The 12,176-nt window shown below is 35.9% G+C and overlaps 1 protein-coding gene across 4 annotated transcripts in view; it reads right to left on the bottom strand.

Annotated features, from left to right (window-relative positions):
• Positions 1-4,042: 4,042 nt before the first annotated feature.
• The window catches only part of LOC109108670 (ran-binding protein 10-like), a 28,149-nt gene continuing 20,015 nt past the window's right edge, over positions 4,043-12,176 (bottom strand). For 2 of the 4 annotated variants that reach the window (XM_042744044.1, XM_042744047.1), the window contains exons 10-15: positions 11,681-11,891; positions 11,380-11,516; positions 8,188-8,333; positions 7,782-7,893; positions 7,416-7,571; positions 4,043-6,735 (exon numbers count right to left, since the gene is read on the bottom strand). In XM_042744044.1, coding sequence (XP_042599978.1) covers positions 7,441-7,571; positions 7,782-7,893; positions 8,188-8,333; positions 11,380-11,516; positions 11,681-11,891 — 737 coding nt within the window. In that variant the 3' untranslated portion in view covers positions 4,043-6,735; positions 7,416-7,440. The remainder of the gene's footprint in view (positions 6,736-7,415; positions 7,572-7,781; positions 7,894-8,187; positions 8,334-11,379; positions 11,517-11,680; positions 11,892-12,176) is intronic. The other 2 variants (XM_042744045.1, XM_042744046.1) reach the window with 2 other exon arrangements.

Consider the following 12,176-nt stretch of genomic DNA (forward strand, 5'->3'; position numbering starts at 1 on the left):
GTTTTTCTGTAAAGAGCAAAAAAAAAGGAAATTCCTTTCATATTTGGAAAGGCCAGAATTCTGCACATTGGGAGCTTTTTCACACAGTCCACTCCTGATGGCCAAAGCTGTGAGGCTTTCTTAGCCATGGTGAGTGTGTGCTGCATGTGTGTGTTCGCTCTTATTTTTAAAGTATAATCTTACAGAAACGGCACTGAGGTGGAGACTGTCAGTCCTGGAGCAAAATATTGGTTTCTCTAATGTCCTACAGACCTGAGCACTGTTTTCAGGCAACGAGTTCCCAGGTGAACGCTTGTTTAGACTGTGGAGATACCGGCCTCGGGACGTCCTGCGCTTCAAAGGCTGTCTGTCAAACCATGATGGAGAAAGGATGGCGAAATGCATAAAACATCTCAGCGCTATTTCCAGTTGTACTAAGGAGCTAATTCTCCTTCATCTGGAGATTTTTGGGAATAAATGAAGATGTTACTAATATATGTGACCACAAAACCAGTCAGAAGTCACACAGATGTATTTGTAGCAATAGCTAACAATACATTGTATGGGTCAAAACTATCAAATTTTCTTTTATGCCAAAAATCATTAGGATATTAAGTAAAGATCATGCTCCATGAAGATATTTTGTAAATTTCCAAACGTAAATATATCGAAACTTCATTTTTGATTAGTACTATGCATTGCTAAGAACTTCCTTTGAACAACTTTAAAGTCGATTTTCTCAATATTTAAATTTTTTGCACCCTCAGATTCCAGATAGTTGTATCTCAGGCAAATATAGTCCCATCCTAACAAACCATACATCAATGGAAAGCATATTTATTCAGCTTCCAGATGATGTATAAATATCAATTTCAAAAAATGTACCCTTATGACTGGTTTTGTGGTCCACGGTCACTTTTTTTTTTTTTATTCCAAATGTGTTGAAGCACATCTTGAGTTTAAATTTTTCAGTTAGAAGCAGGTACCAGTAAAATGAATCAGGAAAGCCAGTCTTTCAGTGTCATAAATGATGGGCGTGATTCATGAAGGTGTAGCCTCATCTGCTCAGCATTATCTGGTTTAACTTGATCAGCAAAACAAATGAGGTGTTACTTCACCACAAAACTGACATTTATCAAGGTAGCCTTGAGTCTGAAAGAGAATGTAGTTTATTTGAACAATCTAGACCTAACATCTCGGGTTTTCACAGCAGACAGTGAGGACAAATGAAACCAGAGGGTGATTTGAAACCTATAGCGAGAGACATCTGGAGAAGCGTGAACTGTCACTTTGTTTTGTTATCTAGATTTAATTTAATAGGTTTTATCGGCATACTCTAGATGAAGAGAGCGCTGGATTTTAAAGAGAAAGTGATGGCATGTAAACTACATAGAACAGCACACAACCGGAGCACCGATAATACCACATGAGCATTATTTTTTGTGTGTGTGGCAATGTATATGTATAAATAGAAAATGAAATGACGGACACTTTTGTACAATAGGAGCCCTATTGTATTTTTTTTTTTTTTTTTTTATAAAAAAAGAGCATTTTATATATGTGTAAAATATGGAAAGTATTTTTCTTATTCTTGTATTTTTGTATGTATATTAGAATTCTGGAGAGGAGGTTTCTGTTTCTTTTGAGGATCACAAACAAAACTAAAATCATTTAGATGCTTGTGTTTTTATTATAATCAGATGGGTCAAGGTGTACAATACTGTGAATGTTATAAGCTGATTATAAAATGTTCTATCACGATAATAAAAAATATTTAACATTTATTTAGCTTATGTATTTTCTTGTCTAAATTATTTACATTTTTACTTGACATTTCGCAACGATTAGTATGATTTATATCATGTTCAAATCCATCTATATTTGTGTATTTTGATTGTTTGGAGTTCATATATTTAACCAAAATGATAGATGCATAGAATTTTTGGGCCCTGGTTTATGTTCTTTATAATTTCAGAGAAAATATGGAAAAATCTGGTTATTTGTTTTTTTAACAAGATGTAGAAGCTGGATGCACTTCACCCACAGCACAAAGAAATTGAGCATTATTGCATTACATAAAAAGGACACATTAGATTTGTGATACCTTATCTCAGATTGCAGGAAATCAATGTGATGTAATCGCTCTTACTAGATTGATTATGATTCTCAGCCTTTATGACCCCCTACACAGGCTGTGGTTTCCTCCCTCTTGTATCTCTATTAAAATCATAACAAAGTTGCTTTTCCTAAAACAGAAATTAGGACTGTTAATACATTAAAATAATTCAGCATGCTAAATTTGCATCTTTTTAAAGGAAATAAAAGCTGTTTTCGTGATTGCACAGATGGTCTCCGCATGCGCAGCTGGATATTGCTGACATTTCTTCAGAACTTAATTTTGTCGCTCATCTAGCCTATAACTTTATAATAAACACATCAACAAAAAGCCATAATTAATCAATACAACTGTTCAACACCACTGACATCAGACTAATTGTCAGTTTTGTTTGTCAAAGTTGTAAACTGCTTGTAGAGTTCCTGATAAGTACAACATAATATGCAGCATATTTATTTAAATAGATTATGCAAATATATTTGCCATGTTAATTGGTATAGTCAAAGTAATTTAAATAATACATATAATAAGACATACTGGCATTCGAGGAGGTTAACTGAGGCCCTCTAGTGGACCCCGGTGGTCGGCTGAGGTGTGAAATTGAGAGAACTGGCGCTCTCTGCTGTCTGATGCTGGTAGTGACGACTCAAATCTGTTTCTATAGTTACGGCTCTCACGATTCTCACCTGCAAAATTTACATAACGGCATAATGAACATGCACAGAAACACACCAAGAAACTCCATCACTGTAAACAAAGTGCTCAACGGAGGAATTTTTGGAAAGACTGGTTATACCGGCTATCACTGAAGATCCGGGTAACCGATTAAACGATCCGTTCAGCTGTGAAAGCGTAAAAGCTCTAGGTTGTACATTAATTTCAGTTATGTCCTTAAGGCCATGTTTTTGTCATTTTTATGACCTACATCTAGAGATGTAAATGTAATCCAGTGTTACCTGTAAAGGGGAAACTCAGCATACAACTTCCCGCTGACATGTTTATCAGTAAAAGGACGGCCTGGCTTCAAGTAATAATAAAAATAGCTAATTAAAATTCAAATTTAGTGTTTCTGTTCTACTTTACCTGATTTACTATCACTTGACCCGTGTCTCAGTGGGTGATGGCGGATCTGTGGTGGTCAACAGTGAGCTTTATGAAGAGGAACTTGATGTGACTAATTTCCCACTAAACATATTTACTGCTCTCTATGCTTTAAAGGTGCAGTGTGTAAATTTTAGCGGCATCTAGCGGTGAGGTTGTGAATTGCAACCAGCGGCTCAGTCCTCCAGTCCCCCGCTCACCCCTCCCTTTAGAGAAGCTACGGTGGCCGGCACAGGTAAAGAGAGCAATGAGATTTCTTTATAAAGGTAAACCGAGGAATTATATTTACTTAATTATTCAATAAATCGATGTTACCGAGTGTTTATGTACTTGTTCATCACTGTGTCAGTGTTTTATTCGCAAGAACAACAAAGTGACGAGCAGTTTGTTCGTTTAGGGCTACTGTACAAACCACCTATGTGCATTAATTCTCTTATTTTCCCTATATGCAGTATACAGTACGTAGAATAAATATTTGTTAGATTCAAATGCATTTATAAAATACTACTGTCAAGTCTCTCTAATCAATTGCGTCTCTCCCCCACAAACATTTTAGTGCATCCAATCTGCGAAATGAATTCATGCAAATGTAGGTGTGATAAGGCACATCTCAATAGAGTTGACAGGAATAAACATAACCAATGCATGAAAGCATTTTACAATAGATCCTGAACAGTATTTACACATCTGATCCTGAGCCACACACATTTTATGGACTCAATATAAAATGTGTATTTTGTAGGAATAGATCATGTATGCAAGAGCATTGTAAGTAAATGTAAGTTATTGCATTTCCATATGAATACGAAGAAACAAGAACAACAAAATAATACCAAACCGACACAATTTGCTCATGGATGTGTATTTTAATAAAAATAATTCTGTCAAAATTAAATGAGTACAATATTTCTTTATCATGTTTCCAGTACATAGGTATGTCTCTCTTATTTTTTTATTTATTTTTAATCGTTTTTCTTTTTTATGTTGTTTTAAAGGTTTTTAAAGGTTCATGCTAAGTAGAGGGTAACCCATTTCACAATTGCTAGAAGAAAACTCAAATAAAATTAAAATCATAACAGAAGTAAATTGTGCACAGCTTGCTGTACTCCATTCCATTCATCCTGCTCCATTGTCTTTTGAGGCAGGAACATCACCACATGACTAAGATGATCTCGAGAAAGATTTTGGCTACTTTCTTCCCTTCCATATATGTACGTAGGTCCCTGTTTAAAGCCAATAAGAAGTTCTATGATGGATTATTTTAAAACAACAATATTCATTATAGGTGGTTAGATTATGATGAGTTCCAAAACATATTTGGCATTAAAAAGCCGCCTCATTACAAAAGATCTACAACGTACAGGTCAGTAGAAGTATGAGTGCTTCTATATAAACTGCCATTTTGTAACTCAAACATAAGTAAAAAGTTACATAAGATTTCCCCATGCAACAATATACCACCATTTAACAACCATTGAACCATTTAGCGGAGTAAAACAGTAAAACAAGAGTGTTTGGGATCAGGATGTGTAAAATCGCCGCCCCACACAATCAGACTGACACATAAACACTGCTAAAAACAAATGGTGGGGCTCCAAACAGTGATTTTACTCTGCCTTAGTGCCTATATTCATTATGTAACTCCAGAGTTGGGAAGGCCAAGTTTATTTTAGCTATTGGGGAGCATGTGCAACCTTCCAGTGACCCTGTGACCTCTGACTTTTGCCGGGTCAACTTGCACTACACATACCTTGTTAAAATGCCTGTCATCATACAACAAGCTAGACAGCACTGTCCTATGAGTAAATGAGGTATAAATGAACAAAAGCAGGTGTAGATAAAGGAATGTAACAATCTCATGATGGCCAGCAGCAAAAAATGTGGGAAATAAAATCGGTTAAGCTACATTCAACACCACGGCGGCGTGCTGGCAAGTAAAACGCTGGGTTGACATGGGATCGATTTATAGTTCTTCCTTCATGGATGACCAGATTAAAAGAAAGAAAAAATAAACAAGCTGCTAATGGGAAATAAAAATTGTTAAGTGCCTGAGCCAGTTAACATCACATTTACAAAGGCCAAAAAAAAAAAAAGAAGATGGCTAACGGAGGGAAAAAACAAAACAACTGCACTGATATGAGGTCGAGGTGAAGTTCTGGAGCAACACAGAGGATTGCAATTTAAGGAGATGTTCTAGATGCTAAATAAATACTTTGTTTTCTGTTCATTTGCAGGAACGCTGGGTCAGTCAATTGTCTTGCATGCTGCAAGTTCATACTCTGTCCCTCCATTACTGAACAGGAGAGGTAGACAGATACAGTAATGCATCATGTGCATTAATTGAAGTACAGTGCATCCAATGGTAAGAAACTTGAACAACAGTACTTAACAGCCAATGAAACAACCAACAACAGAAGTTGAAACGGTGTCAGTTTGTAGTTATTAATCTAACAGGAGAACTATCAACACGGTGACACTATTCACATGGGTATAAAACGTACAGACTTCGTATACGAAGTTAGTATGCAAGCTTCAGTGGAGCTTCTCAGTAATCAAACTACTGACCTTAAATTTTCTTTTGTCAAAAACATTGCGTTTTTATTTGGTACAGCCACAAAAATCTGAAAACCACTTTTTAACTTCAATATACTTAACTTAAAATTTAAAAAAGTGACGGGTGATATTTGCATGATAACCACTGCTATAAAGATGGTAAAATATTGGTAAAATAGATTTATTTTTGGGCAAAGGTCTATGGTTGAAAATATAAGTCATCTACATTGGACCCAAAGGCAAGTCTGCGTCGTCGCTGTATGATTGTGTCTAATGAAACTCGTGCTGGTGCCTAAAGTAGCTTAAAAGACGCTAGAAGCCATTGATTATCTCACCCTCTCTCACAAAAACATCGTGAAGTCACGCCTAGTTCACATATGCGCAACACCAACGTCAATTTAATTCCTAAAGGGGCTGTTAAGGTTGACCAAATAAAAAAAAAATAAAAAACTATAGAATTGGCTTGTACATAGAAAAGGACCTGCTTAAAAACCCACAGTATGATCTGGTGAAGCGACACCTGTGTCCGCAAACATCCCGCTCTGACGACAAAAGAACATTTGTCTAAATACCTGAGCTCTGACTGAGAAAAACCAGAGTGCGTAGCTCAAATTTTCAGTAGGAACTTACCATTATGTATATTGTTGATATGGTATGCTTGAAATACTATGCACTGAATTCACCCATGAAAAAAAAAAAAAAATAGTTTGGGAAGTTGATTTGTTTCAAGATGAGCACAACAAACGGACAAAATATAAACTAAAATAAAAATGTCTAGATAAACAGAATAATTAATTATCTTTAAATAGTGTCACACAATTTGTATTTGATAATACTAAATTAAAAAGAAGCCTCTCTCTTCTCATGTTTCTATTCATTCTGTTCTGCTGCTTCTGGCAAACTGCAAGCGACACACCAATTCAAACACATGTTCTCCTCATGGCAACCAACTGGAAAGTCCTCCTTTTAGCTGTCCCGAACACTGCCTGAGGGAAATACAAATGTTATGTTTACTGGAATATTTAATAAAATAAATTAAAAAAACAGCAGCGGAAAAAGAGGCCAAGTAAAACAAAAGTGATTTTGCAAAAGAATGAACACTTAACAAGGCCTATAAATGTGTATTCAAACATTAACAAAAACAGAATAAAATTACAAAAAAATTAACTTTAGTTACTTTTTAGTTTATGCTATCAAAAACACCCAATTCGAAGTGGATGTGTGCTTTAAGTTTGCTATTTTCTTTGAATGTGCAAGACATTTGATTCATTAGTAGGCAAATAACTAGCAGAGTAACAAAGTGTAGTGACCTGTAAAACTGTGCTACAAACCAGTTTTTTTTTATTATGATTATATGTTAAAATAATATGACAATATCACAGTTTGCAATATAAAGCAGCATAACACTGTTTTTGTTCATGTAATATAGTACATGACCCTGGAAGCCTTACACACTCAAGTTACAAATAGCCGGACCTGCTCTTATGTTAAAAATAAAGTGGATAAGGAACGAAAAACTGAAATTATACTGAATTAAAATAAAACTACTGTACAAGTGGAAAAAATCTAAATAAAGTAAATTTAACAAACACTAGCAGAACACATACTAAATCAGACTTATAAATTTGCAATAAAAAAATAGAGTATTTTTTAAAACTATAATTACCTTGGTGCTCTTGTCTGGACTGGTGCTAGTGCAAAAAGTTGTCGACTCTGGCGAAGGAGCAGGAACCAGAGCGAACCCTGGCCATCAGCTGCACGCACTCGGTGGCCTGACCCAGAGCCAGCATGAGTGGAGGCTGTTTGGGCAGATTCTGAGACTCTGAATGAAGGAAAAGATCACAGATATGAGGCCATTAAAACCATTCAATATTTAAAGAAGATAACAACTCATGGCCATGTTACCAGACCATTACAAGCTCTTTTATCGGTCTCATGTTACTGCAGCCACAGGAAAATTAAAAAGCCTGCATAAGCGATCATGTTCACAGAACTTAGTAATGTGTGATCTCAGCCAGCCAAGCAGCCGTACCCAGAATAGCACTGTTGAGAGTGGAGCAGATCGCCTCTCTTTGCATGGGGTCCAACTGCTGGCCCACGGGGCAGTTCCAGGGGTCTGAGTACGCCAGCAGACTGAATGCATCCTGAAAACACACCAACAAACAAACAAACACATTGGCGAGTGGGCACAAAGGATGCAAGTGTACTGCTACCCACAGGGCTAATCAGGTTTCCACTTCAACTGTGTATTTGCATCAGCAGCAAACAAGAGTAAGAGGAGTTGAACAGATTAGTTTATATGCTCAGAATATTACTGCATGTCTAAATAGACCACTTCACCAATATTTAATATAAAACACAACAATCAAACTGATGTGTTATGATTGCACAATATCACCTTAACACCGTACCCTCCTCTTTCCCTCTATCACTCCTACCTGCAGCATCTTTTTGTGAGTGGCGTTTTTGCCATATTGGCGGCAGAGCTGCTCGCTGAGGGCCTGAAGCTCTCTGCCGAACTGGATCATTCTCTCCGTGGCCGCCTGGTTTCCTCCACACAGCTGTCTTGAGCTGCAGCTGTCATCTAGAGGAGCAGATAAATTGCAATGAAACCACAAAAGCAAACATACTTTCAACTCTAATTACATAGTGCACATAGCTATTGTGGATAAATTGCTTCAATATATTACTGATTGGAAATCTCATCTAAATAATTTTAGTAATATGAGGCTATGTTTAATACGTGAGTGGAACTATTGGGAAGGCAAATACTGTAATAATATAAAATAACATAATATAATATAATACAATAGAAACGTTTAAAGGGTTAGTTCACCCCAAAATAAAAATTCTGTCATTAATTACTCACCATGCAAGCTTTAAAAAAATGACATTAATTTGTTTATCTTAGGATTACAATTTTGTAATTTTTTTTAATGAAATCGGAGAGCTATCTGACCCTCCATAGACAGCAACGCAACTGAAATGTTCCCAGGGGTCTCATTTATAAAACTCTCCGTAGATTTCATCCTAAAAGTGTACGTAGGCACAAAAGCTAGATTTTGCGTACACACAAAAGTTTTCAGATTTATAAAACCACACGTACGCCAGAACCTGTGCAAAAATCCCTTTATAAATCCCAGTCAGGGGAAGATTGTGCGTACGTGCATCTCCACCTCAGCTCCTCCCCAAAATAACCATATATGGAGCTTACAACGCCTTGTTTTACTATGCATATCATTTCCATGCATATTCCCATGCACGTGACACCATGTTTAACACTGAGACATTAAGGAAATATGAGATGGGGACTATAATGCCATTTATGTCATACACATTAATTTTTATTGCTAAAAATGATCCAGTATCCTTGTTATGTTTTATAACAAATATATGAAAATATCCATAAAAACAAAATGGTTTAAAATTGTTCTGAGATATATTTTAGAATAGAGTTGATCTCATTCTTTTACACTGGCCAAATAGTATTTCAGTTGTTTTAAACAATTCAGATTAAATTAAATTTATGCAGTTTTGCTGATGAACATCTTTCAGCTATTTTTAGTGGAAACAGATAGGCCCATATTTATTGCAGTGTAAATACAATTGTCTGATTCGGCTCGTCACTGACAAAATATTTTAAAAAGAAAAAGTGCAAATCTTATCATTTTCTCCTAGTTATATCCTTCAAATATAGTGGTATTTTACATTATGTTGTTGAGGTGCCTTCACACGACATCAACACCTCCGAGCAGCTGTGGTTGTAAGCTATTATCATTGGTCCTATAACGGACAATGGACCGGTATAGGACACCTCTGAATCCAGCAGTGTCCACCATAATATCGAAGTAAGTGCGGATCATTGATCATTGTTCTCGCGAAAATATTCCTCATAACATGTGATCTGTAGTTTAGTTTAAAGATAAATTATTGTGCACCTATAGCACTCCTCGCTGTCATTAAAACATAGCATGCCACAGGAAAATTATGTAGCCCATTGTTAATAAAATGATGTTTTTTGTAAAATTATGTAATTTCAGTGTTTATCTCCATTAATGCGAGTGGGGTATTTAATGTAAATGTGTATATCGACATGAAAACAGAGTTTAAAATCGCTGCACTTAATTACTTTTCTCTCTCCAGAAAAAAAGAGTTTGTGCGCATGGTCTAGAATGTCCGTACGGTGCGTGCATATTTACACCAAGTTAATTTTTTTATAAATCATGATATGTGCGTGGAAAATTGCATACGTTTCTATGCCCATTTTGTGCGTACGCAACATTTATAAATGAGACCCCAGGTCCAGAAACATTGTAAATACATCAGTAAAACAGTCCAAGTGACATTAGTGCTTCAACTTCAGTTTTGCGATGCTACAAGAATACTTTTTTTGTGCAAAGAAAACAAAAATAACAATTTACTCTACCATTCTTCTCCCGAGAGTTACGTATTCCGCCATTTTATAGAGTATTAGAATGCATACGCATGCTTTCCCCCAAGCGTAAACAACATTTATTACACAGATTACGTTCATGTGCACACTTTCCCCCGTGACAAATAAAAATCTTGAATCTTGGTACTCTCCAAAATGGTGGAAGACGTAACTTGGGGGAGAAGAATTGTTGAGTTACTTATCTTATTTTTGTTTTCTTTGTGCAAAAAAGTATTCTCGTAGGGTCAGATAGCTCTCACATTTCATTAAAAATATTCTAGTTTGTGTTGCGAAGATAAACAAAGGTCTTACGTGTTTGGAATGACATGAGGGTGAGTAATTAATGAATTTTAATTTTTGGGTGAACTATCCCTTTAAGATGTTTTAATGTTTTTGAAATAAGTCTCTTAAGCTCACCATTTTTGATCAGAAATACAGTAAAAACAGCATTATTGTGAAATATTATTACAATTTAATAATATAATTGTTTTCTATTTGAAAATGTAATTTATTCATGCTATGGATTACTTCATGCATTACTTAAGTCTTCAGTGTCACATGATCCTTCAGAAATCATTCTATGCTGATTTGGTGTTCAAGAAACATTTCTTATTATTATCTATGTTGAAAATATTAATATTTTTGTGGAAATTGTGATACCCTTTTGTAATAGAAATATTTTGTAACATTATAAATGTCCATTTAATGCAGAATTAATATATTTATTTATTTAAAAAAGTTACTGACTCCATAACATTCAACAACAAAATAATATAAAATAATAATATAATATAATAATATATAATGTATATAACATATTAAAAAAGTCCTCCCTTTAATAGTCTGACTAAAATTTTTTAATCCATTTGAGCCATTTTCTCAAGTCTAAGCAAATCAAACAAACAAAAAACAAACATGTCTGAAAGTATTACAAGAAACACTCTACAAAAACTTTGCAACTACAAGAGATCACTCTCTCTCTTTGTGACCTCAGAGAAAAACATTTAATGGGCTGAATTATAGAGAAGCTCAATTTAGCAGCTCTCAGGGGAGAGAAGGACAGAGAAAGCAGAGAAAGAACTAGAGTGAAGAATGACCGAGGAATAAGGAGAAACATTTTTAAAAGGCTTTCTCACAGCCTGTTGCTTACGATGTTGAAAGTCCTGCATTGTATGTGGTGTGTGAGCATGTCCTGTACCTGCTACTCCATTGCCAACACTGCTGTCATCCGCCTGCAGGATTTCCTGGTGTTTGTATGTGCCATTCATAATGCGGGTTGAGCTTTCTGTCACGCCGTTGCTGTAATGCTCTGCCTCAATTTCCATCTCACTATCACTGTCAACACACAAAAATACACAGTCAACAGCAGAGCTGGTCTCTCGAGAATGTAAGTACACAACATTTGTGAGCAATTTCAATTTTATATGCTTGGCCTTGCGTGCATAGGACCACATATTCTGTTTTTCTGTCTGGTTCAAAGAAAAAAGCCAATTACTAACCCAAACAACAACACAGACCTAGTCTCCTGGTTGCTGGTGGCACTGTGGGGCTGGGACTTGGTGGAGTCGGTAGAGTTGGACTCTGAGTAATTGACGGAGGAAGGAGAGGAGGATGGAGAGGAGGAGGCGGAGCTTACACCTGTGTATTTGTTGTGGCTCTTATTTTTGTTAGTAGGGGTGACCCCGTTACTGCATGTGGGACTGTCTGCTCCTGAGTCATGAGGAGAGAAAGAAATAACGAGAACTATCTTGAGAAACAGTATGAATGAAAGGGCATCACTTCAGTTGTAAGTTACATAATCCACCCAACTGAAGTACAGGTGAAACAAGTGATTCAAGAAACCATCTGCTCTGCATCTTTTATGAAAGATGTTACTCATGATCAGAATCTAAGCCCACGCAATTCCGAATTTAAACATATGTTCTTCACAAAGGTCTATACACCCTTCTACCCTTGCATTTTATTTTAATAAATATATATATATATATATATATA

The sequence above is a fragment of the Cyprinus carpio genome, chromosome B18 (genome assembly GCF_018340385.1).
Source record: "Cyprinus carpio isolate SPL01 chromosome B18, ASM1834038v1, whole genome shotgun sequence".
Lineage (NCBI taxonomy): Eukaryota > Metazoa > Chordata > Actinopteri > Cypriniformes > Cyprinidae > Cyprinus > Cyprinus carpio.